Source organism: Xenopus laevis, chromosome 3L (genome assembly GCF_017654675.1).
Source record: "Xenopus laevis strain J_2021 chromosome 3L, Xenopus_laevis_v10.1, whole genome shotgun sequence".
NCBI classification, from domain to species: Eukaryota; Metazoa; Chordata; class Amphibia; order Anura; family Pipidae; genus Xenopus; species Xenopus laevis.
The window spans coordinates 62,026,716-62,052,908 of NC_054375.1; the positions used below are offsets into that span (position 1 = coordinate 62,026,716).

The following is a 26,193-nucleotide window of genomic DNA, read 5'->3' on the forward strand; positions in this document are numbered from 1 at the left end:
AAAGGTCACCAAGGACTTATGTGACATACACACCAACACACACACACACACACTAAAATAAATGTTCAAGATATGAAAGTACTGTGGGTTCCTCAAAGGGTACCATCCGAAAAAGGTAAGGTTGCTACATTTGTACGTTATGTATCCATAAGTTCTATCTGTCTCATGCACTTCCAGTGCACCTGTAAATAAAAACAAAACTATCTACAGCAGGGAAACTGAATCTTCAACGTCATAGGGCTGCTGTAAGACCTGGGCTTATACAGCAGCTCCAAAACAGGGGCAAAAGCAAAGCACTTTTCTATACAATTCTTAAGCAAATCTTTAAGGAAGTTAGGAAAGCAAATAGGCTAACTTTGCAGAATTTCAGGAACAGAAAACAAATCCAGGGGAGACTTTTTGTGATCACACGGAAATTTAACATGCTAATCAATCAAACGTTACATTCCTCACAGAAATATATGAATACTAAGCAAAACCAACCTGAGCCGACTGAAGCAATTGAAAGGCCGCGGATTCTGAAAGGTGAGAAATTCCGCAACAGAGAGCCAAGTTTAAAAATAACAGGTCAGGAAGGATAACGCTCTAACACTTACATAAATTGCAAAATACTGATGTGCATGCACTAAGTGCTAAAAATTCCAAGGCCAGTGAAGTGTGTAAAAATAGCTGGGGAACGCAATAAACTGGGCAGCAAGGTGACTGATAACATTCAAGTGCACAATGTGCAGAAAGGGACTAAAAACTTCCACTTCCAAGACCCAGTTTATGAACAGTATCAGTGCAAGCAAATAGCAATTAGTGTTGTTCAGGGGGTACTTTACTCCGAATGCAAAAATCACGAATTTGTGGAATTTAATAAACCCTGAAAATCCGGCATCTCAGACCTGTCAAGGGTGCATATAAGTCAATGGGAAAAGTCCCAATGATCTTTTTGATGTTTCGTGCAATAACCCAAAGTTTTCGGGCAAAAAAGCATAAGAAATCGGAGTTTTCGGTGAAAAATCCGAAAAAAAACCCATGAAAAGCGGATTTTTTTTTTCCCCCGCAAAGCAAATTTTCAGGAAAATGTAATAAATAAGTGTAAAAAACCAAAGGGGATTTGATTGGAGTTTGTAGCAGAAAATGTTGAGGTAAAAAAATGGTGTTCCATGGCCCTACAATTGCAGACTCAGTTTGTAATAGCATCATAAACGAAGGAAATAAACACAAAATACCATATTTTTTTTAAAGGGGTTGTTCACTTTTGCATTAACTTTTAGCATGATGTAGAGAGTTCTGAGACAATTTGCAGTTGGTTTTAATTTTTTGGGTTATTTAGCTTTTTATTCAGCAGCTCTTCAGTTGGCAGTTTTAGAAATCTGGTTGCTAGGGTCCAAATTACCCAACTAACCATGTATTGCTTTAAATAAAAGACTGGAATATGAAAGGCTCTGAATACAAAGGTGAATAAAAAAAAAGTTGTAATAATAATAATAATAATAATACAATTGCAGCTTTATAGAGCATTTGCTTTTTAGATGGGGTCAACAACCATTTGAAAGCTGGAAAGAGTCAAAATAAAAAAACAAAAAGAAACACAATAAAACTATATAACGAAGACAAATTGAAAAGTCGCTTCTAACTGGCCATTCTACATTCTTAAGTATTAACTTTAAGGTGAACCATCCCTTTTAAAGAGTATGTACAAATTAGGACAACTGTCCATAAAGGAACATCTTTTTGGCACTAACAGCCAACACTTTCAAAATATTCACCTTTCTAAACTGCCCACCCTCTGATCCCCAGATGTCCCAGCTCCCCCATGCCATGCACCAGGTCTGCCAGTTAAATCAAGGACATGCATATTAATCTGATAAGGAACGGGCATGCACAGAAAGGCTTGGTGTGTGCACTTCCCTTCCAGCATTTTTACATCACTCAGTGGCACACATGGACTGCAAACACAGATTGGTGACCCCCTGGCCAATTTAGGATTAGGCGCTCAATTTAGAAAAGCATCTTAAAATGGCAATTCAAAAATAAAAACCCAGTCACAAAAAAATAATTTATGATGCATAATATGTTAATATAATATCTAGAATAATTCCAGAATATATAAACAAAGCATATATTTAAACCAAAGAAAATATAAGGTATTGTTGGCCTTTAAAATAAAAAATGAAATCAATTCTTAAATCTTGTTACTGGTAAGGAAACAGATTATGTACACATGGAGCCGAGCGGCAAGCCCTGACCTACATAAGTTTATTGACTAAATATCACTTCCAGTATTTCAGTTCCAGGGCTGTAAACAAGAGCGCCTGTGTGAGATTAAGATTCTCGTTCTGCTGATGCTTTGTCTTAAGTCATTACAGCGTTTGCACATGAGCACATACTTTATTCTCATTAACAAATATTTCTTATTCTCAAAGTAGTAGGATTATAAATAAGCCTTCGAAACTGCTAAAAAGGAAGAAAAAGAATCTTCCCACACAAGGGCCTATAAGCAGCACTCTGAATGGTATTCTGTACAAAGATATGTCCCATATAATTGCATTGAACATCACATAAAGGACATTTATCAAAATCACAAAAAAATTCAGTAGCTTTATTGCATATCCCACTCCAAATGAGCACAGATATGGAATCAGTTATCTGGAAACCTGTTATCCAAAAAGCTCTGTATTACAAAAAGGCCATCTCACATAAGCTCCATTTTAAGAAAATAAATCTAATTTTTTATTATGATTTCCTTTTTCTCTGTAATAATAAAACAGTACCTTGTACTATCCCAACTATGGTATAATTATTCCTTATTGGAGGCAAAACAATCCTATTGTGTTTAATTAATGTTTAAATTATTTTTTAGCAGAAAAGTAGAGAGATCCAAATTACCTAAAGACCGCTTATCTAGAAATCCCCAGGTCCCGAGCATTCTGGAGAACAGATCCCATACCTTTAGCATTACCATGATTTAGGTCCTTTGTAGCCGTTTAATTCAATAGCAATAATAACTTCACAGAGTTGAAACCATTAGGAAAAGGATGCTATTCCTGACAAAGTAGAAATGCTGTTTTTTAAATTGTGTTTTAAAAAAAATACAAGGCTTGAATAAAACGTAAATGCAAGTTTGCACTGCCATCATGTGGGTTATATCAATGAAGCTGTAATTGCACGTGCCCAGAAGCCACTTTTAGAAGTAGAAGGAGTAGGTAAAGGCATGTCAGCCTATTAGTGATCATGCTTAGAGTCTTTCTGGCTGAGAGCAATCCAGGAAACTATTGTCTAAAATGATTTTAGGAGCATCAAATGCTATATTTAGCGATAACTTGGGCTTGAGCCTTTGTGCACTGACTTTGCACGTGGATGGCCATATTGTTTGATGAACAGGTGGCCTCTGTGCCATTTAGGTAGAGCTCTTGAAACAGTGCAGACCTGGACATTTCCAAGACGGCACATGACCTGGTTGTCACAGTGTTTGGCCTAGTTTTAGTTTTGTCTCATCAGTATGCTTGACTGGATGAATGGAACATGTTAAGGTGCTGCACAATCAGACAGTAAACCGATTCGATCATATGAAAACTCCATGGGCAGTCTACTCCAAGCATTAATCCTCAGGAAATACAGTGCAGCCACTAGAAACAAATCCTGTAGATTAATGCAGCCTTTGTTTTTTTTTTCATGCAAAGTCAAGTTACGCTTTTATTTTAACTCATAAAATAAACATATTGGATGATCACAACCTTAATAAATTCAGGGAGGATGCTCAAGAAATACTGCACATCCACGGAGAGAAAAAGAACCATTGCACATAATTTACAGTAAAGGGCTTAAAAAGTCATCTTTTTTTTGCACAAAAACTCACAAACTTATAATTTCAAAAACTCAAATGTTTGGTATTTATTAAGCACAAAAAACTTAAATGTAAAACTTCGGCATCTAAAAGCTTGTGAATTCATGTAGAAGTCAATGGGAATTGTAAAAAAAAATGAATTCAAGATTTTCAAGGGTTTTTTTGGGTTTATAAACTCACAGATTCGAGGTATTCCAAGTTCTTCCACGATTGTAATAAATCAAGTTTTTTCTATTCCGATCTTTTAATAAATAAGCAAACGTTTGAGTTTTTTCTTAAATTGTGAGTTTATTCAAAGTGGAATAAAACCTCAAACCTCACAAATTAGATTTTTGATAAGCAAGCCCATTAATCTTATGTGCAAAGGATCAACAACAGAGCAAAATGTTACCAATTAAAGTGACACTATATACCTTTCAAAAATACACAAAAATGTCCATAGGTTATTTTAACTTTTCCCCTGATAACTATTTAAAGAGCAGTAACAGGGGACATAATAATGAGAGTAAATAATAAAATGGATTGGCACTTTTAACATGGTGGGGTGAAGAAAAATCATTAAAAAACAAAACAAGGGAATTAGGAAAAGTCAATACCGGGAAGTTTCACCAAGATGTCAACACTGCATCAAACAAGATGTACAGACTTCTTGGAATCACCAAACGTTCTCATGCGGCAGATAGATGTGAAATGTAAGACTAGAGCAATGTCTGGGACACTTGTATGGAAGTGTGGTCTCAATTCAATAGGGATGTACTGAATCTAGGATTCGGTTTGGGGATTCTCCCAAGATTTGGCCTTTTTCTGCAAGATTCAGATTCAGCCAATCCAACAGCCAAACTGAATCCTAAAAAAACTTTTTATCACACAAACAAGAAAATGAATTTTTTTTAGCCAAGCTCTGCACACGCGGTTCTCTCCCCCCCCCTCATTTTCCTAATTTACATATTCAAATTAAGGTTTGGATTTGTTTTGGGATCTAGCCAAATCCTAAAATAGTGGATTCGGTGCCTCCCTGAAATAAAATATGCTAAATCCAGTATGGGTCCAGTTTTATTTAGCAATCACCACCACCCTCCAGGATGTATTTAACGGTTACAAAACCTAGTGTGTACTGCAAGAAGCTATTTTATCATACAAAAAAATAAATGAAAAAAAAAAAAGAGGCTAGCTACTGAGCAAGGGCTTTTTGTGTGTGTATAGCTGTGGGATGAGCCCTGTCTTTATTGTCACACTGTTGCTGCCATGAATTCCAGTGCAGACACCTTCTGAAGGCAGAGCAGGAAACTGCATTAAGAGATGGCCTTGCTGCAACTTTGAAGCTTTCTAAATCACAGATCCCATTCCTGTATATAGTTATAATACACAAAAGCCATGTTAATTATATCCTTATAAATGGTGAGTTCTGATGTCATTTCTGTCACATGACTCACTGAAACTTGTGCATTATAATAAATAAAGTACCCCCAGTTGCAAAATATGAGGATATTAGAAGTTGCCTCGGAGTTCCATGACCTGTATATTTTATGTGGTCATGAAACTCCTCGGTAACTTATAATATTCTTATAATTTACAAGAGGGGGTACTTTATTCACTATATATTACATTCAATAGGAATATATAAAGTGTATTTTAGCAAAATATGTAGTTGTGTATATTTGCCGAGTGGCTATATGAATGAAGCCCCTTTTAACTCTACCAGTAGCTATTCGGTTTTTTTTTTCACACCAGTGGGTAAGCCACGTTCTTCACATTAACATGCAACATCAGGCGTTGATGTAAGAACTATCCAGCTGATTTTTTTTTATATTTCTATTTTTATATATTGGAGCTTTCATGCAGATAGGAAAGACAATGGGAGTATTCTAGGAACTGTAGCAATTCATATACTGTACTGGATATTACCAATGAAAAAGTGATTGGCCACAGGAATTAGTGATTTCAATCCATAAAGATGAGGTAAAGATTTCTCCCCTGAATTGAGCCATTTAAGCCCGAGATTTTAAGCTGTTAAGTAGCATGAAGCGAATAAAATTGTGCCCTTGGTCTCCTTTAGCTGCTTTTGTTAACACCGACAGTTAATAAAGACACATAAGGCACTTGCATATTTACAAAAGTGCTGCAGACAATTTATGGTATTTTCATGAAAGCCTAATGGCCCCAGATAGGTCTGTGCCATCTCGCAGGTCAGCAGGAAGCTCATTATGAGATGACAGTCAGTACTACACAAGCACTTTTCTGCAAGGGACGCATGAATAATTTCCTGTGTGAAAGCCCTCCTGTTAGGATTTCATTCCTCGGGGTATATTTCTTCTAAGAGGATGTTACTCTTCCACAGGAAGAGAGGAAGGAACCAGTTGTTGCTGGATGTGTGGGATGATAGCTGTCGGGCATTTTTCGCATGCCTCAGTATCAGCTGTGAGAATGATGGCTTGGGCTCAAGTTCCCAGCCCAGGGAGGAAAATAAAAACGCTGCCTGTAAAGACGGGGTCACGCTTTACAAGTACAGTGAGCTCAGGAAGCGCACAGACAGAAATAACACCTGGAACGTCTAAACTTCCAACTGCCAGGAAATTGCTCATTTAATCCACAAGCAGCAAAGAGAAATAAATCAACTTGACATAAACATTGCTTAAGCCTTTTGCTGACATCTATGCTTTGTTGTTGCCCTGCTACCAGCCATTCAATGAGAACGGAACATCAATGGCATAATAATGGAGGGGGGCCCTGCATCTTCTTTATGCGCCCAAACTTGTCACTATACAAAGACAGGCCGACTAATTATACAGTGGGTCCTGATGGGATACTTTAAAACATAAAACATACATGCTCAAATAATTCTGAAGTTACCATTAATTGTATGCATGTTTTGCAAGTACAGTATTGAAATGAGCAGGAGCTGTAGTGTTGCAGTCCCAGTGGAATCCAAATGATATGTTTATAGACTCCATTTACGGTTTTCCCTCCCAGTGGTCACATTATCCCTATGAAGTACAAAAAAAAAGCCCCAGCAAAATACATGGCAAGGCAACATTATACCTTTCTACAGTTAAATACCCATAACTGATCAGTACAGCATTGATAGCTATTTTTTTAAAGTGTTTTATTGCTAGTTATTCTTTTTAGTGTTTAAAAAAATGGCACAGGGAGAATTGTTTTTATAAAAAAAATTCTTGTTGGGTGCATGTTTTCTATATAATCACACTGCAGCACAGATGTAAAACAAGAAGCATGACTGAATGGCTCAGGATTACTTGAGACACATGCGGATCCAGTTAGGGCAGGACTGCTTATACTAAGGGCAGGGCTACATGATGTGCATGCGACGTGTCGGATGTTTTATATAAAATGGAAGTGAAGGAAAAATCGGATCAATGTAGTTGTAACATGCGATTTCTCCTTCACTTCCATTTTATATAAAACATCCGACACGTCGCATGCGTTTAGTCGCATTGCGACGTGTCGGGTCCAAGCGTATCATGTAGTTCCGCCCTAACAGTCAGGGTTTAAAAGGGGTTCTCGTAGTTAAGAATGATTCTTCATGATCCCCTTTAATCTCGGGGGGGACCCAAGTTTCTTCCTACAAGATTAAAAACCCAAGATTATATAGAGTTCCTTATGTGCTTCGGGTCTATGTGATCCACTGCATCACAAGTCATATGTTAATGGGTCTGTAGAGCAGGTAATACGCACACAAGGCAACATGGTTTTTTTTTTGTCCAGCATAATAAAAACAATCCACGGCCCAGCAAAATACACATAATAGACAGCTTATGGGTCATGTTTGGCAAAGTCAATTCCCCAATAAAATGGATTTTCAATCACCTCGCATAGACAGTTGTAGTATTTTGTGGTGAAGCACTTTTATAGACTTCACATGAATGCCCGCTGGTGTAACAAATACATTCTGGCCCTCTAGTGTTGCTGAACTGCAAGTTCCACGACTCAACATGCCTGAGTTATATACTGTGATCAATGTTGCTTCAAGCTGTGCGTTTGTGCACACACATTTTGAGGCCATTGCACACAATAAATTGTGGTGCGCACAAAGAATTTTGAGTGAAAACACAAAATCTTGTATTCATTGTGACCCGAGCACAGAGTTTTCAAAAACTGCACACATGTTTAAAATGTGCACATGGAATTGGAGGAAACACTGACTGTGATATTCAAACTGATTGATGCTATGCAAGAGGGCAGAACATCTTATTAAGGGGAAAATACTCACTTTTTTGATATGAACTTTCAGCTGGTTTTTAGTTTTAGTGCTTATGCACCTTTTCTACAGAGCTTCCAGAAATATATATATTTTTTTTATTTATAGAGACATAGCCAATTTCACACATTGAAAGGAAACCTTCATAGTCTCTCTCTGTTTAGAGGGACCGTCCCTTAGACTCACAGTATAGAAAAACCCTGTTCCACTGTGAAGTGATGTATTCTGGGATTTGAATCCTCTCTGCTTTCCAGAGTATCTATGTACCACTGTGAGCCTAAGGGATGTTTAAAAATGGTTTGTCAGAGTAAAGCTGGCCATAGACTCATCTCATCTACGATTTTCACAACGTGTGTGGAGAGTCCCGATCGTACGATTTTCAATGGGAGACTGTCACTAGCTTTGTCGATCATATGATTGCGGTCAGGGGCAGAACATCAGCTGATCTGTTGTTTAACTACTTTATTTGGTCGGAATGCTAAGACTTTGATCTGAATGGTTAGCGGCAGGTCAGGAGATGGGAAAGTCTGATCGTAAATTGATTCGTACGATCGGATCTTTGCGTCTGTGGCCAGTTTAACATGGTTTCCTTTCACTTTGTGGAATCAGGTTTGCCTGTGTAAACAAAATATTTATTTCTAGTTCAGATAGTGTTTATTCACCTTTTCTACATAAGCCCAACTGAATTAAAAACTAAGGGTGTATATTTTCCCTTTAAGCACAAAAACAGCCTGTCACATATTTGCTTTCCCTTTTACTAGGCACAACTGAGTAAACAACATTTCGGATCATCAGATGACATAGAGGTTAAGTTGACTGTCTCCGACACCGGATCTCAAGCTAAAGAGGGGATTTGAGCTGGAGCCTCTAGAGGAGATCCAGTGTCAGATCACCACCTTTCCATAAACTGGACAGTAAGTCAGAGAAGTATGATGTAGCTTCAAAATTCCCCTCTAGAAGCAAAAGATTGGCTAAATCGGTTAAATTACTACACTTGTGCCCTGTACCAAGACTTGAATAACCTCAGATGCTAGATCAACAAGCTTGTAGCATTTCTATGTGGCAACATTACATTTAACGTAACGTTAGTTTTAGCACTAATAAAGGCCTATGTATACATAACATTAGAAACATCTCGTTCTTCTAAAGCTGCCCATTAGCACACCTGTGTAAACCTCACAACAAGGAATAATTTTGTCCCGTGTGGCAAACTGTGCTACATTATAACAGATACAAGCCCTAAATTATGCTATGAAGTGAGCCGAGCTAGTACCGGAGGATGGCTACATTTGGGCAACGGAACACTTATGGATACAATTCATGGAGATTTAAGGCACCTGGCTGGGGTTATTATTTCACAAGAGCATTCCTGCTGATGTTGTATTTGGACTAACTCCCTAAAGCAAAATAATATCAAGTCATCAGCAAATAAATCTACGGCTTAGGGTGACCAGTACACATTTATTTCTGCTTGTTCTCAGGGAGATTATTTTAACAGCACGGAGCAGTAGTGAATGGACAGTATCAATGAGGTACTGTTCAGCTAAAACCATGTGCTTATGCAACAGGTTTAAAGGCTGAATTTGCATGCCCTATTATTTCTCCATAGGACTGCATACGATTTCTGTGCTTGTCTAATGCTGCCCTACAATAACAGATAAATATAGAAGAGAATCAGTCACTTAGCCGCTGACCCACATTATGCATGGTGCAAACATGTGATTCCTAGAGATGTTTCTCATAATAAACACACTGCTTGATGGGCTACACTAAAACTAATGGCACACACAGCATTTCTCTATGACCTTTAATGAAAGCCCCATACAATACAGATAAATATGGATTTTGGGCTGAAGACGCACATTAGAGCACCTGTATCCAAGTAATAAGCGAGAATATAAAAGTGAGAAGAGATCAACGGTTCAATGGATTTAAAAAAAAAAAAAAAAAAAAAAAGTCCACTCATATTCCCCACCCATTTCACATTGCTGAAGTTTGCATGATAAATGTTACTTTTACCAGTGCTTGATTTTCCATTACATGAATATTGCATATATAGTGACTTTAGCCCAGGAGTGCCCATACTTTACTAATGCAGGGCCTACTTTAAGTGGTGTTGTCCCATCATGATCTACATCCATAAAAGCATAGTTAGCATTATGTTTCATGGAAAATATTACTTAAATATTGATTTATATGGAAATAAATATTGCTATATTTAATAAACTACTATTTCTTATGTAACCATAACAGAATAAATATCTGAAATAAAGCAGGAAAGAGGAGGGTGATTTAGACAAGCTATTTGATGACAGTGTCTTGAGGTCTACTGGTAGATCCCGATCTACCTTTTGGACACCCCTGCTTTAGCCTATTAGTGCTGACGTCAAGTACGGTTGCCACCTTTTCTAGAAAAAAATACCGGCCTTCCTATGTTTTTTCCCTATACTTCACATTGCAATCATCCAACATTTTTACCGACCAGGCCGGTAAAATAATGGCCGGGTGGCAACCCTAACGTCAAGGGATATTTAAGCATGCACAGACCTGTGGCTTCAAGATGTTCATAAAAGCTATAGTTATAGCTAGCACTAGGCAACAACCATGAGTCACAGACTGCCTGCATGTCAATACTTGGTCAAGCATGCTATAATTGTAAGAATTTTGCAGTGCTAGCTGTAATTCTTCGATCCTCACCTTCCAGTACACAAACCTGCTTGACCCAGAAACTTAAAACACTACTCAGAGTTACAGTGCCACACAGAAGATAATTGATTAAATTAAAGGGGTAGTTCACCTTCACAATTTTTAGTATGATGTAAAGAGTGACATTCCGAGATGCAATTGGTGTGTGTTTTTAATGAATTAGCTTTTTGTTCTACAGCTCTCTAGTTTGGATTTTCAGCAGTGGGTTACCCTTACCCTAGCTAGGGTTACACTTACCCTAGCAACCAGGTAGTGGTTTGAATGAGAGATTGAAAGATGAATGCGAGGGGCCTCAATAGAAAGATAACTAAGATCAAGTTGCTGAGAAAATAAAAATGTTACTTAAAAATGTATTTGTTAAATAAATTAATATTGGCTTTAAACATACTATGGGATCCGTTAACTGGTTATCCAGAAAGCTCCAAATTAAGGAAAGGCCGTCTCCCATAGACTCAATTTAATCCAAATAATCCGAACTTTTAAAAATGATTTTTGCTCTGTAAAAAAAACAAAAAACCAGTACCTTGTACTTGATCCAAACAAAGATATAATTAATCCTTATTGGAAGCAAAACCCACCTATTGGGTTTATTTAGTGTTTAGATGATTTTCTAATAGACTTAAGGTATGAAAATCCAAATTACTGAAACACCCCAGGTACGGAGCATTCTGGATAATAGGTCCCATACCTGTATTTATTCTTGAATACAGATATGTAAATGGATTGTTTTCTAATTGAACCAGTGTGGAGTACTGCAGGGGTCTGCCCTTGCCCCTTTGCTTTTTAATTTGTTTATTAATGACCTCAAAGTTGGTACTGGCTCTTTTATGTGATGAAAACATCAAATTGTGTTACAGTACAATAAGCCACCTTTAAAATCCATTTCATTAAACTGAGGGACTGGCAAATGATGTTCAGTGTTAATAAGCGTAAGGTTATGTAGCTGGTACAAAAAAATGCTAGTTAAGACGTTGCTTCGCTTAGGAAAGACCAGTGGAAAAAGATCCATGACCTGTATAAAAAAAGACTGGACATCTGACATGTATAAAAACTCTGTCTTTGGCCTCATGTTTTAATCAGAGCAATTAATATAGACAGTTACAGAGTTTAAGCGACATGTGCTAAGAGATACTGTAAGAAGGTCCCTGTCCTGCATAGCTTACAGTCTAAGTGAGTACTGTACCTTTAAAGCATTTGATCTGTTCATTTAGCAATGCTGGAATAGGAACTGTGCTTGGGGAATGCATGCCAGTTTAAAGGAACTCGTCTGCTGATCCAACAACATTTAAAGACCTATTTACTCAAACCAAAGCGCTCAGTGCTTCACGGCTGCTTTCACAGTAATGCTAATAAGATTTAACATGTAGTGGCCTAGATCCCACATAACATGACAGATGGATGCAGGAGAGGAACAGGGGGATTTCATTGGTAAGGCTCTCCCATTACACAACAGAGTTAATGCTCAAATAAAATTAAAATTTCTGCATGCAAAGTTTTAAAGGAGAACTAAACCATAAAAATTAGTATGGCTAAAAATTCTGTATTTTAGATAATGGCCATATTGCACCAACCTAAAGTTTCAGCTTCTCAATAGCAGCAATGATCCAGGATTTCAAACTGGTCACAGAGGGTCACCATCTTGGAAAGTGTCTGTGACACTCTCATGCTCAGTGGGCTCTGAGCAGCTGTTGAGAAGCCAACATTAGGGGTTGTCGCTAATTATCAAGCAGAAAATGAGGTTGGCCTGTAATATAAGCAGACACTATAAGTCTGATTATTACATTTTAATGCTAGTTGCTCTGGTTTCTGTGCTGTCATGTAGTAATTATCTGCATTAATTATTATTCAGAACATAAATGTCACAATATAAGGCTATGTGTACTGTATATTGTGAGTGGGTCCCTAAGCTCAGTAAGTGACAGGAGCACAGAGCATGTGCAGTGAATCAGCAGAAAGCAAGATGGGAAGCTACTGGGGCATTTTCAGAGGCACAGATTTTTATTACTAAAGGGTTGTGGTTGTCTTGGGCTGGTACAGAAGCCCAAATCATAATGTACAACATTTCTAGCTTACTTCTTTAGTTAAGCTTTAGTGCTCGTTTAAAGTGAGACTGACACAAACATTTCTTTTCAAAATATTGCTGAACATTAAATGTTATGCATTTTTCTCGATAGTTCTGCTGTTGTAAGTAATTATTACTTGAAGTTCCTAACCTGACTGTTTTACCAACCTGACTGTCCCTTCTCAACCTGTCAGTTAGAGTTTCTAATGCTAAGAGACTGATCTAACAAGATCGAAACAGACTGTCTGCAAGTTTGGATTTATGGCTCTGAACCATTAGGCTGTATCTGTGCTATAAACCAGCGGTTCTGGATACATAGTTGGCCAAAGGCACATATGTGGCCACATATGTGGCCAAAGGCACATAAAGGAGTGATTTGCATGTCTCCGCCCATGATGCCTTATGGGGAAAATTAAAACTCTAATTTTTGGTATCTAGGCAGTGCTGTGTGTATGTGTATGGCATGAGAAAAGTAAATACCTTCTGATTTTAGAAGGCTTCACTTTGCATGTTATTGCTCATGAACGGCTTTTTGGCTGCTATCAGCCCAGCTCACCCTAACCAGGTTCAGTTTTCTATAATGTGTAGAGACTACTGCGGCACAAATATGGCAGCCCCCTCGTAGAGGAACATGGGCGTAAGAAAGGTAAAATAATACTTTTATAACAAAATTATAAATAGCATTCAAAGACAATGTTACGATAGATATAAAAAAAGGTTATTTTCTGGTGTCAGTATCTCTTTAAGGGGAAACTATCAGCTCATTGCTTTCATTTCCAGAGCACATTTAAGTTAATAATCAGCGTTTGTCTTTTCGGAAAACGTGCAGTCTTGCTTCTATTGGCATGATATTATTATGCAAAACAAGTATTCTATATTATACAAGGAATAACTTTACTAGAGGGATATTTAGCCCTTGTCCTCAAGCTAGTGTTGAACTGCAACAGCTGCAGAGCTCACATAGTACTACATAAGCTGGTGTGACTGTGGGTTTGGGCACTTTTTTTTTTTTTTTTATACAAAAACATCTAGAGAAACCGTACTTATTTAACAGAAACGTTAGTGTAGAAATATAAAGCTAGATTAGACTCATACATCAAAAACCTTACCTTGATAACAGAGAAGTGGATGCTATAAAAGTTAGACAGCTTGCACTTTTCTGGGTATAACTATAAGAAATCACTCCCAGATGGTACAGAGGGCCCTGCAGGGCAATAACTAGAACAAAGCAGCTTCCCCACTGTTCAATGCCCCACTCAGATCTAGGTCTGTAGTTCTATATGGAGCTTGTTTGCAGCCACAAAAAAATGCAGGTTGTAACAACCTGGAAAGATGTTCAGTTTCAATGCTGGTGCAATAAAAATTAAACATGTAAAAATGAAAAGAACAAGAAATAGTTGAACTCTAGTTATGCCATTCAAAAACAAAGTAATTAATGGGAATAGCAGCAGGCAAAGCTGTATAAAAACAGGAGGAACTTGCTCTAGAATGGGGGCCACAAAGGCAAAAGTAATGACCCCACTTATTTGCACTGAGAATGCCCTTAATTGCTTTGTTACACATCCTGTTCCCAAATGACTGTAAAACCTTATGGCAGTCATCTATAGGCAGGAAGCAGATGAAGGCACACCAGTCACATCTGTCAGCAAAGACATCTTTTTATTTGTTTTATTGAAGCTTTTCTTTATTACAGAAAAACATTCAATAAAGTGTTCAATGTGCCTATAATCCCTAGGAAACAAACAGGGGATACTTAGCATTTTATGAGAGGTGCACACAAAGCTTTTGTACATTATGTAACATTTCAATTGTAGGGAGGATATAGAGCAGGATTATTATATTACTACAGCAGCTTGTGAAATGCTTCTGGGATTTAAACTGTGCCAAGCATATCATGTTGCAGAAATACACCCTCCAAATTAATCTCCCAAACACCAGCCTTAACATGGCAGCTTCCTATGAGAGAAGGATCTTGCTTCTGATGACAGGAGCGATGGCACTTTGAACAGAACTATTTTCGTCAGGAGATAACTAGTGGAGAATAACTGTAAGTAACCCAAGCCTGTGGCTGCTGCTATTAATATAAGCCTAGCGGAAGTGCGATCCTCTTACATTGCCTCACTGCAGTAACGTGCACATGAAACATACATTTTAGCCACTAGCTACAGCTTTCAGACGTTAATGGAATCAGAAGCTCCTCTACATTGCCTTTCATTCTTGCTATGTCTGTGATAAGAATACATCCAGTCTGCAATTCTCTTAAGAAAAAATGCTGCCCTATTTCTTGTTTTCTTTTATACATTACACATGTTCAATTTCTAAATGTAACTGCTACTGAAAGAAGTACGTCTCTGCACTGTTGTTTCTGAGTTTGCAATGTAGCACCAAAAACAGACTTCTGCTACATTTTGTTTCAAGAAGAACTAGCAGTGCAGAAGGAGACAAACACGGCTTTGAAATTAGCTTTACAAATAATTTAAAACTAGTCACTTTTTAAATTAATGTATAAAGGAAAAGAATTATATTTTCTTTCAGTGGGTAAAAGGTTTATGTTGGGGTTTATATCCCCTTTACGTTAGCACAAATACAACTTTATTCTATAGTGATGTCGTCACAGACCCCCTTTACATCACTAAATCTGTATTGTTGCCACCGATTGCTTAAAGCGGCTGTTCATCTTCAAAAACGTTATCCAGTTTAGTTGGTTTCAGATAGATCAGCAAAAATAAAGACTTTTTGTTTCATTTTTCACCTACTAAACCAACTCGGGAGGGGGCGAACCTGTAACCTGTTCTAAATAGATACATTTAGTTGATACATTTCTTATCTTTGTCCCTGCTGATCAGAATCCCTATGTTTGATTAAAGGCAGCTGTGAGAGTTGATACAATAGTTGCAAATATTCCACAGCTACTGCTGATAAATGTATCAACTAATAGTTGCAAAATAGTAACATTCAGAATCTGCACCTGAATTACAGAGCTGCCAGACTCAAACACAAGAGACATGAATATTAAACTTTAAACCTAAATTTTGGAAAAACAATAAAAAAAAAAAAAAAAAAATGGAAAGCACTTAAAAAAAAAAAAAAAGTATTTTTTTGGTGAACAATCTGAAAACAACTAAAATGAAAAAGTGTTTGGAAGGTGAAACCCCCCTTTAAAGCCAACAAGGTAACAATGATTCACAACACATGGGCTGAAGCAATAGCACAAAATGTGCACAGTTCTAGTAATCCATTGCAAACAATCAGAAGTGTTTGTTCAATAAACTAAAATGCAGGATCCAATTGTAAGATCCAATTTCATTTCCAATTCCAATATTGTATGCTCTACTGGATATAAAGAAGGGTTACTCCATTTTTTAAGCAGTAACCTGGGTAATGAAACATCTTTTAGGGGGGTGCCATAGTCAGAAAAAGGCAGGCTAGTTCCACCCGAAAATGTTTGTTTTTCTTGCTTAACTGTGGTTTCTGCTTCTGCAGATTGAGGAGGGTTTGCTTACCATCTGCTGAATTTCACTTTAGTACTTCCCCACATCCGCAAATGGTTGCCAGTTACAATATACAGACCACAGACAAAAATATATATACATTAAAAAAAATAAAAAAAAAACAGGTGCAAGTCAGTAGTCACTGCATATCTGTACTTATGAAGGAAAAAAGGCCTTTACAAGTATGTTTTGCATGCCATAACACAGCAATCCAGCAACCCTGATGCTGCCCCTTCATTTCCATGGACAGTCTGTGGTTTTGAATCACCTAGAAATATTTGTCCCTGGAAATGACAAGTTACACACATTTATTTCAATAACGTGAACGCCAGAAATCAATTTTCATTGGCTGCTCTTACATTATAAACTATAGTCGTTACAAGTTTTTCGTCACTTAACACATCCTGAAATATTCATTTGGCACAGTAGCAGTGATGTGTAGCTTTCCATGCCAAGAAAGAAGGATAACACCACATTTGTGATATGCTTTGTTCAAGAAAGTATTTTACCGCTGTATCTCTGGGGTACTGTTTCACTTATCTCAGAAAAAAGTAGGGATGCGCCAAATCCAGGATTCGTTTCGGGATTTGGCCAAGGTTCGGCCTCTTCTTAGTATTCGGCCAAATCCAAGTGCCTGCCCGAAATTAATTCAAGAAATCATGTGACGTTTCATCACACAAACAAGGCAAGCAAACATTTTTTAACTGTGCATGGCGCGCATGGTTCCCTTAGTTCCCTAATTTACATATGCAAAGTACGATTCAGAACGGTATTCTTTCACAAAGGATTCAGTGCATCCCTAGAAAAATGCAGCAGTATAGTAGCTACTCCTGCAAAGCAAATGGGTTAAAATGTTCAGTATAAATATCTACTCCTAGTCCATACAAGCATAATCAAAACTAATCACTCATCCACTAAGAAGCCCTCTATAAAACAATCCCCTCCATTACCTTGTAAGTCTTTCAGATAAAGAGCAGACCATTATATAGAAGGCTTCATTAGTTTATGATTTTTTTTAGAATGTGATCTTATATGATCAGGAAGTGGAATCTTTAATTATGATCAGCACAAGCCTGCTTCAATGACCTATTTTTAAAAAAGAGAGTATATACTTTTTATGTTACATATCAAGCCAGGTAACGCACTATTACGGAAAAAAAACACACATAACTTGCAAATATACAGCTGTTATATATGAGGCGCTTGCAAATGCAATCACAAAAAGGAAGCTGTGACTTCCTAAACCACACGCACTTTTGCTTGAGGTAAAATGGTTGGTTGACAAGTGAGGCAAATATAGACAGTTGTGACTTAAAGAAAACACTGTGCTCTTTCTAAAGCAAAGAGCAGCTTAGCAAATAAAACATCTGCCTATGCTTTCTTAAATTCATCTCCCACCATATAACGGTTGCTTATTCTTTTGTTTTCCCCGATATGAATGATTCTGTTAACAATAAAGCTATAGCAGAAACAACATACTATGTGCTGAATGCCAGTGTCTGCAAAGGTACATAGCACAGCAATGGAATATTGGGGGTAATGTTGCCCTTATGTACTTGCTAAAGATTAAAATGGCTCTAAAGAGAAAAGTGTTGCTATTGATACTTTAAAATAAAGCTTTTACTAATACAAGCATAGTATCCATTGCCTGAAATGCTTAAGTGATGGGGTTTCCAGGTAAGTACTAATTGTAATCTTTTGCAATTTCAGAATGAAATGTATATATTTATTTATATAGTGTGAATGCATTCCACAAAAGTTTACAGAGATCACACATCAATAACGCCAGTCCCTGTCCCAGTGGAGCTTTGAGTGTAAGGCCCCTGGCACACAAATACATTATCAGGAACCAATGAACCTTCCTGTATACCTAGTTTCCTAGCACTGTAAGGCAGCAGTAATAACCACGTATGTAAGCAAGGGTGGGGTGCCATTATTAAGGTTAACCTAAAGCTGGCCATACACAGATCCATCTGGGCAGAACGGTTGCTTCTATACACAGTGCATACACTGTCCCTTGGTATGATGAGGTCAAGTTAGGAACTTTTATTAGCCATGTATTGCTAGCTTTAGGTGCCAAAACATTTAGGGAGCAATTAAGGACATATCAAACTGGGGAATTTCAAATGTTAGCAGTTAACTTCATTACCAGTCAATAATGTATCTAGGTTTAAATAATTCAGAATACAGGGTGAAAATATGGTACTGGCCCATACATAATATAGTGGAAACCACTAATATGAGGGTCTTTTTTATTTTTTGCAGGATTGTTTGTGTACCCTAAAGCAGGAAAAGAATACAGCATTCCAGCTGTTGGACCTGTCTGCATAACAGTAAGAGGAATTAGACGGCGCCAAAACGGAGCAGGAAAAGGGACAAGGAGGAAACAGCTGATTCTAACAGTGAAAAGCAGCAACACAATGCAAAACAAATAAATAAAAAAAAACAAAATAAACTGAAAAAAACCACACAAACAAGGATGATGAGAGGAAATTTGAATAAACATTTAGTAGAAAAAAAACCCAATATGGTGTGAAAGCCCTTTACTTTTGCCTGAAATCAGTGTATAATGTGGTGTAAAGAACTGTAGTTTTTGGCAAAAATGTTGTACTTTTTTTTTTTTTTTTAAATGTTTTGCTTTTCATGCTTGCATGTAGAAATCCATATCTCTGCATAACGTTTTACAGAAATGTGCTTAGTAAAGGAATGGGTGCCCTTATCCAGAAGCCCGTTTCCTATAGACTCTATTTTAAGCAAATAATTGTATTTTTGTAGAATGCTTAGCCAAATGACATTGCTTGATTTGTTGAGCTAACAGTCAACTATTAAAGTGCAAAAAGTAAAGGATTTGTAGGTCCTATTTATCCTTTTATGCCAATGCACCCCCTGACATAGTGCATCAGCAGATGACATTTTCACACTGAACAGATAACTTGAAAGCTGACATGATCTGTCAAAAGCAGTCCCTTCACCTGCCATTCATACCCTGATGAGGTTGGACACTAGTGCTGTGCATGTCAACCCTAAACCTGCAGTATCTGTGGTTTCTAGCCAACAAATTGCTCCCTGAAGTGGATCATGGGGCTAATTTGCCACCATCTGGCTGCCCCCACGACGTCTGGTTGCCATACCAAGTCCCATAAATGAAGGGGTGGTGCTTTTTTTCATATACTCGTGCTCGCCCTGCTCCCTTAATAATGTCAGAGGAGGGGGAGTGGCAGATCGGGATCAGGTTAGGTTCAGCTGCAAGTGATATTCAAAACTGCCCGACCAAATCTGAACATCCATGGCTAGTTCTTGTATAGATTTCTGATGTTTTTTTCAATATAGGCTATGAGTAAACCCAGGGAGTTTTACCTGGCAAAAGGGCTATGGAACATAAGACCTTAATGTTATTAAGTTACAAGTGCCCTGCATGATGCATATGGAGCGGTGACAAGTGGGTTTCTATGCAAAAAACAAAACTCAAATAAGCATTTTGCTTCAGAGATCACCACTCTGCACCAGGACACTTGTCAACATAAGCCATACGTTTTAGAACTTTACACATCATTGGTTCTATACAGCGTTTAAGCCTCAAAGGCTCTTTACTAGTTCTCTTCAAAAGGCTCGAACAGGACATATTCTAACAGTAGAAACCTAAATCACAACACATAGAATGCCCTAATTGCTAGAAACCGAAAAGCTTTCCAGGCATTATGTACCTAGATATTTAGCATTGCCATGATAATGTTTACTTACCCGTCTACAGTAAGGAAGGTTGGCTCCGACGTTTATAATTGGTGGATCAAAAGTTTGTGTATCTGCTACTTCACACATGGGATTGATCTGCAGAAAAGATGACGGAAGCACAGAATGTTCATAGAAGTATTTGCCAAGTCCTATATTTAAGTAACATTATTCATATTTATTAATTTCAAAGACCAGTAAAAATGTAGATTTTTTTTTCTACATTTAAAGTTTGTATTGCTTCATACAACACTTACAAATAAAGTAAAGCCACTTGGCTTTGTGTCCTACTTTATATTGGGCGATTTTCATAATTATGGACTTTTGCAATCCAAAAAATGGAGCACTGGAGTGCACTTCAGACTATTTTTTATGAAACATTTTTGTACCGACATGTACTGCTAACCTCATATTTCATAATCACAATCACAGAGACCAGCCCTTATCGGTATTGGGCACAGCTCAGCCAGTGAAAGGTCAGAAATTTAACCATTGCATATCACAAATGCAAGTTATGTCTTTGGATTCTTTCTGGCAACAGATTGAGTGTTGCTTAGTGTTCATTACTTATACTGGAATGGCAACTTGCAAATAAGGGCCTCTCCCTGGGATTGTACGATTCACTGTGCACACAAACATACCACCAAATCATACTTGTAAGGTCACATGAGCCAATTAACAGACAGAGTTCTGTCTTTTGTTTCAACACTTCTTAATGTGACAGTTAGAGATGCAGTATTTCTGGTCAGGTGATCTCTGAGGCAGCACACAGACCATCACAAAATGGTGATTCAAGACAAGAGATGTAAAAGGGCAATATTTACTTAAATATATATTCCAGTTTGGTAAGATTCTTTTATATGCCACTTAATATGATGTAAATTATCTGTTGCTTAAGTATTCATTTTGGAGGTATAGTTTTTCCTTTAAGCAACTTCAGATACAGGTAGACCTTACACCAAGACATGAGGAGACCTGTGTTTCCAATAACTGCTATTAAAGGAATTGTTCTGTATAAAAATAAAAACTGGGTAAATAGGCTGTGCAAAATAAAAAAAAAATGTTTCTAATACAGTTAGCAAAAAATGTAATGTATAAAGGCTGGAGTGACTGGATGTCTAACATAACAGAACACTACTTCCTGCTTTGCTTGATTAAGTGCCCACATCCACGAAACGCATAAGGCTATGTATTCATTTACTCTGTGGCCTAAAATAAAATTCTCAGTCTTTTTACAAGCCTGTTTGTGCAGTAATTACAACAAAGCTCCAGGCTGAGTCTCAAGGTTTATAGTGCTTACACCAATGCAGTCTACAGAGACCTTAAAGGAAACATACTGTGTGAAAAACAAGAGTGTGCCAATGCATTATACTTTTAAATATAGAAGGAAAGTGATGAGAAAGTAGTGTTTCAAGTTCATTTATAGAAAATTTATGCAAAAAAACCAATAGTCCCGCCCATCTGTTCCACTTACTGCTGCCCCCTTTCCCAGGCTGTGCAGGAAAGCGATAGCACTCCACACACTGGACTGTTGGATAGAAACCATTCAGAAGTTAGGCTGACCTGATAGGGAACTGAAGCCTGTTTGCGCTCATATGACTGAAAGGCTGTGATTGGCTATCCCTTGCTGACTGTGCTTCTAGCAGGGACCATTAGGACACGCCCCCACCCTTTTTTTGAACCAAGAAAGCAACTGTAGATCTAAAGGGAGCTCCAATGGGCCATTTTTGAATATTCATTTTTACCAGCATTATACTTTATTTATTATTGTCTACAATTATATCACATATATTATTCACTTATCCTATAGGTCTCCTTTAAAAAGTTTAATATGCAATATTATAAAATGCCTCATGTAATGAAACACTACCTATAGTATGGAATATTTCCCCCTTTATACACATTCCACTGGTACATAGTTACATAGTTACATAGTTAAATTGGGTTGAAAAAAGACAAAGTCCATCAAGTTCAACCCCTCCAAATGAAAACCCAGCATCCATACACACACACCCCTCCCTACTTTTAATTAAAATTCTATATACCCATACCTATACTAACTATAGAGTTTAGTATCACAATAGCCTTTGATATTATGTCTGTCCAAAAAATCATCCAAGCCATTCTTAAAGGCATTAACTGAATCAGCCATCACAACATCACCCGGCAGTGCATTCCACAACCTCACTGTCCTGACTGTGAAGAACCCTCTACGTTGCTTCAAATGAAAGTTCTTTTCTTCTAGTCTAAAGGGGTGGCCTCTGGTACGGTGATCCACTTTATGGGTAAAAAGGTCCCCTGCCATTTGTCTATAATGTCCTCTAATGTACTTGTAAAGTGTAATCATGTCCCCTCGCAAGCGCCTTTTTTCCAGAGAAAACAACCCCAACCTTGACAGTCTACCCTTGACAGTCTACATGTCTGTGAAATGTAACACATAATATGGCATAAAATATTCTCAGTGTTCAGCTAGTCCCCCCCCCCCCAATTTATAGTTGCTGTCTGTGTCTATACTTTTGTTTTAAAAGGGAACTCTGCTACGCAAAGCCTGACATGACATTTGCTTTTCATATTAACCTAAATGCTGCCATCTTCTGTTCACTTGTTAATATTACGGAATGGAGTGACAAGGGTTTTGTTTTTGTTTTTTTATTACCTAAGCAGGAAAAAAAAACCCTATACCTTTACATACCCCATATAGGATATCTGGCAAAATCCAGTAGGTGAAAATTTGTACACAAAAAGAAAAAAAAAACCCACACACATTCATTTTAAAAGCTTACTGTGTTCTATATACAGCAGACTTGTTCCCAAGTGACACCTTGAACAGAGCTGGCCTTTATGGCTAACTGCAAGATCACGGCCAAATGGACATATGTGAAAATTATATTGTAAGGAACTTTCACCCCTCCATACAGAAGGTATGGACAGCTTAACCCAGCTTTCCTTTTCATACAGTACAAAGAATACTTAAATCATTTCTGTGAATGCAGAGTGACTCCTCCATGAGCGACCCAATATAGCTTTGGATGTAGTATCACTCTAACAGCGCCACTTATTATTAGCCGCTACCACACCATAGAACTGGTCCACTTTGCCAAGCAAAGCTTGCATACAAAATATGCTCCACTGTGCAAAAGGACAGCCTTAACCAATATATAGATATAGATATCTATATCTATAAAGAATAAGTCTGTATCACAATTGGGAGAAGTCGAAAATGACCAAATTTTTGAACATTCATGTTCAATTCAAATTTACAAAATGTTTGAAACTGACATTTTGATCCTCATATGCAGCATTCATTTAATTTCATTTGCAGCTTTTAGTACAAGTACCAACATCCCTAGCAGTGCTGTTCCTTGTACTCGGTCTGGATTAGAAATCTTGCAGGCATATGAATAATGTGCAAGTTAGAGAACATTGAGGGGGACGTCTGCATACCGCCACCTGTCCCTCATGAACAGCTTGCTGCCAAAAGCAATTAGTACTGTATTTATGGAGGAAACACAGGTCTCTATCTCCCTGTGCCACCCTGCATTTCTCACATTTGTTTAACTTTACAAACGATAAAGAGTTCTTTTAAAGTTTCTAAATCTGGAATTATAGCCAAAGGATTATCTGCCCACAAAAAAAAAAAAAAAGACCTTTTAGCATACCTCTATGGAATGACCACTGCTTGAGTGGAGGTGGGGAGTTCTGGGATATATGTCATTCAGATGAGGAGGAGCTTCAGGGCAAGTCCTTTTCTGCTGCAGCTTCACAATTTCTTTTACGCTGTATTTGTCAAAATTTGTCTTCCACACTAAAACCTGCAAATAAACGTATAAGCAAACAACTGTTCAATTAAACACACTGAATCTTGACGGATATTAAGTTGAATGATCGTCCCAGCCCCACGTGTAATTCTTGGAAGAATTGTACATTGTTAGTTATAAAATATGAACCATTAAGTGTGGACTGTACAAGAACAGTCCTCCCTGATGGTGAAATTAATGAAAACACAGTTTCTTAAGAAGAGCTACAATTCATGTAATGATAAATGTAAACTATTAATAGTTTTACCAACACCCATTTATAAGACCACCGATAAATATTTCTTTTTAGTTTCATTTACATTTAAAGTTTTATAAACTTAACACTACCATCACTTCACCTGCTGTAGAAATACACTTCACGGTTACATTTTCAAAACCAACCTGTGCATCTGTGGCCCCTGAAGCAAACTGGTCTCCGCTTTTCGAAAATGTCACAGACAGGACAGGACCCTGCAGGGAAACGGCAAGATCAAGGTTAATTCCCTGAAAAATTTGTGGGTCATCTGAAAGGTTTACCAAGCTGTACGTGCTGTGCAGCCATAAAAGCTCAAACTATATTGCATTCAGAAGGCAGCCAATTTCCAGTGAATGTGAACTTTAAAACAATTCAGCTCTTCATACCATGAAAATGCTATTTCTTAGTGCTGATCTGCGGATAACTTGCATCCCCCTTTACACTGCACTCTGCAGAAGAAGAGTGCAGCACCAGGACCTGCAGCTAGCCCTGTCCTTACCATCAGTCCTAACACAGTCTGTAAGTACAGGGTTCCAATGCAGGCTGCATGTCCTACTGCTCCTACCTTGCAACACAGAATGATAGACAAGGTAGGAGTGGGTAAGGGATGTAATACTAATCATATAAATTGCAGTATGTACCTGGTGCCCATGAAGTGTGTAGATAAGCCTTCCTTCCAAAAGATCCAAAATTTTTAAAGTGCCATCACTAGATGCAGTAAGCAGGTAATTACCAGATGGGTGGAATGAAAGGCTGCTGACTCCTGCATTGTGTACTAGAGAAAACCAGAGAGTTGTCAAACTGTTCGTGAAGAGGCTGCAGCAAAGTAACTGAAAGCAGGACTTCAATATATGAATGGAATTACAATTAAATGATCCATATAATTCAGTAACAATTATGCCTGCCTCTTGCTCCAGACATAGAAGCAGGTTTAGCTTGTGTGCCCATGGTAAGTCCTGCAATTGCAGAACATTTCACCACACCCACAGTTTGTGATTACATAGTCTTACTACTGACCCACGTACTGAAAGACATTGGAGCTTATGAATTATGGGGAACCGGGCCACACCACAACTGTAGAGCAGTGGTCCCATATATTTCCATTGCATTTAAGTTACTGAACCTGGTTATTGGGATGGCCATAGTTCAGCGAATTGGATGCCATGCACTGTAGTGAGCCAAGAATAATGCTAATAAGTAATTTCCACCCAATGGCAAAAGGTTATTAATAGCATGCAATCTCTATAAAATATCCCTTTACATATAACCCTGTAAAAGAAAATGCTGATGCAGATGATTAAGCATAAACTTCTGCTTCTCTTTGAGACAGTGAACTTGATGAAGCATTTGATTTGTTCAACCTGTTATTCCTGGTATAAGGCCAACAGACCAGAACTAGGCGGCAGCCCAAGCATGTGAATATTGAAACACCGTGCCTCACTTTTGGCACCTACAGAGGTTTAAGGAACACAGAATAAAATGAAATTATAGATCATCTCTTGGCACAGCCTCAAAGGAAAAGCATATACTTGTGACAGTCACTTAATATAAAACAAAACAACATCTCTGTACCCAGTCAAATACAGGTTAATGTGAATTGGCAACGCTCAGTATTTGTGAAAAAATAAATAAATAAATTAAGCACGGTTTTACTGAGCAGAAGTGAATGTGCAATATAATTCAGAGATTGTGTTTTACCTTGATAATGCTGCAGTAATTTGTTCATTCTAATATCCCAGACTTTCACAGTACTGTCAGCACCTGCAGAGGCTACACAAGTTCCCATCTGGTTAAAGTCAACATAATTGGAATGTCTGAAAGGGAAGAGTGGATACATTAAGTTATATAATATAGCTATAAATTGTAATATTTTCCCAGAGAACAAATTAATGGTTATATTTCAGCTGTTCCCTAACTTTTGACTGCTCTGGTTAGATAATATAAACAATCTTTATTATATATTAAAAATAATGCCGATCTAAATCTAGGGATGCACAGAATCCAGGATTTGGTTCGAGATTCGGCCAGGATTCTGCCTTTTTCAGCAGGATTTGGATTCGGCCGAATCCTTCTGCCTGGCCGAACCGAATCCGGATCCTAA

General features: G+C 37.7%; 1 protein-coding gene across 2 annotated transcripts in view; it reads right to left on the reverse strand.

Moving 5' to 3' along the window:
- The window catches only part of poc1b.L (POC1 centriolar protein B L homeolog), a 43,828-nt gene that overhangs the window by 10,420 nt on the left and 7,215 nt on the right, over positions 1-26,193 (reverse strand). Inside the window, exons 6-11 of one of the 2 annotated variants that reach the window (XM_018251208.2) lie at positions 25,791-25,906; positions 24,734-24,867; positions 24,239-24,307; positions 23,699-23,851; positions 20,052-20,138; positions 16,820-16,944 (exon numbers count right to left, since the gene is read on the reverse strand). In XM_018251208.2, coding sequence (XP_018106697.1) covers positions 16,852-16,944; positions 20,052-20,138; positions 23,699-23,851; positions 24,239-24,307; positions 24,734-24,867; positions 25,791-25,906 — 652 coding nt within the window. In that variant the 3' untranslated portion in view covers positions 16,820-16,851. 2 annotated transcript variants of the gene reach the window in all.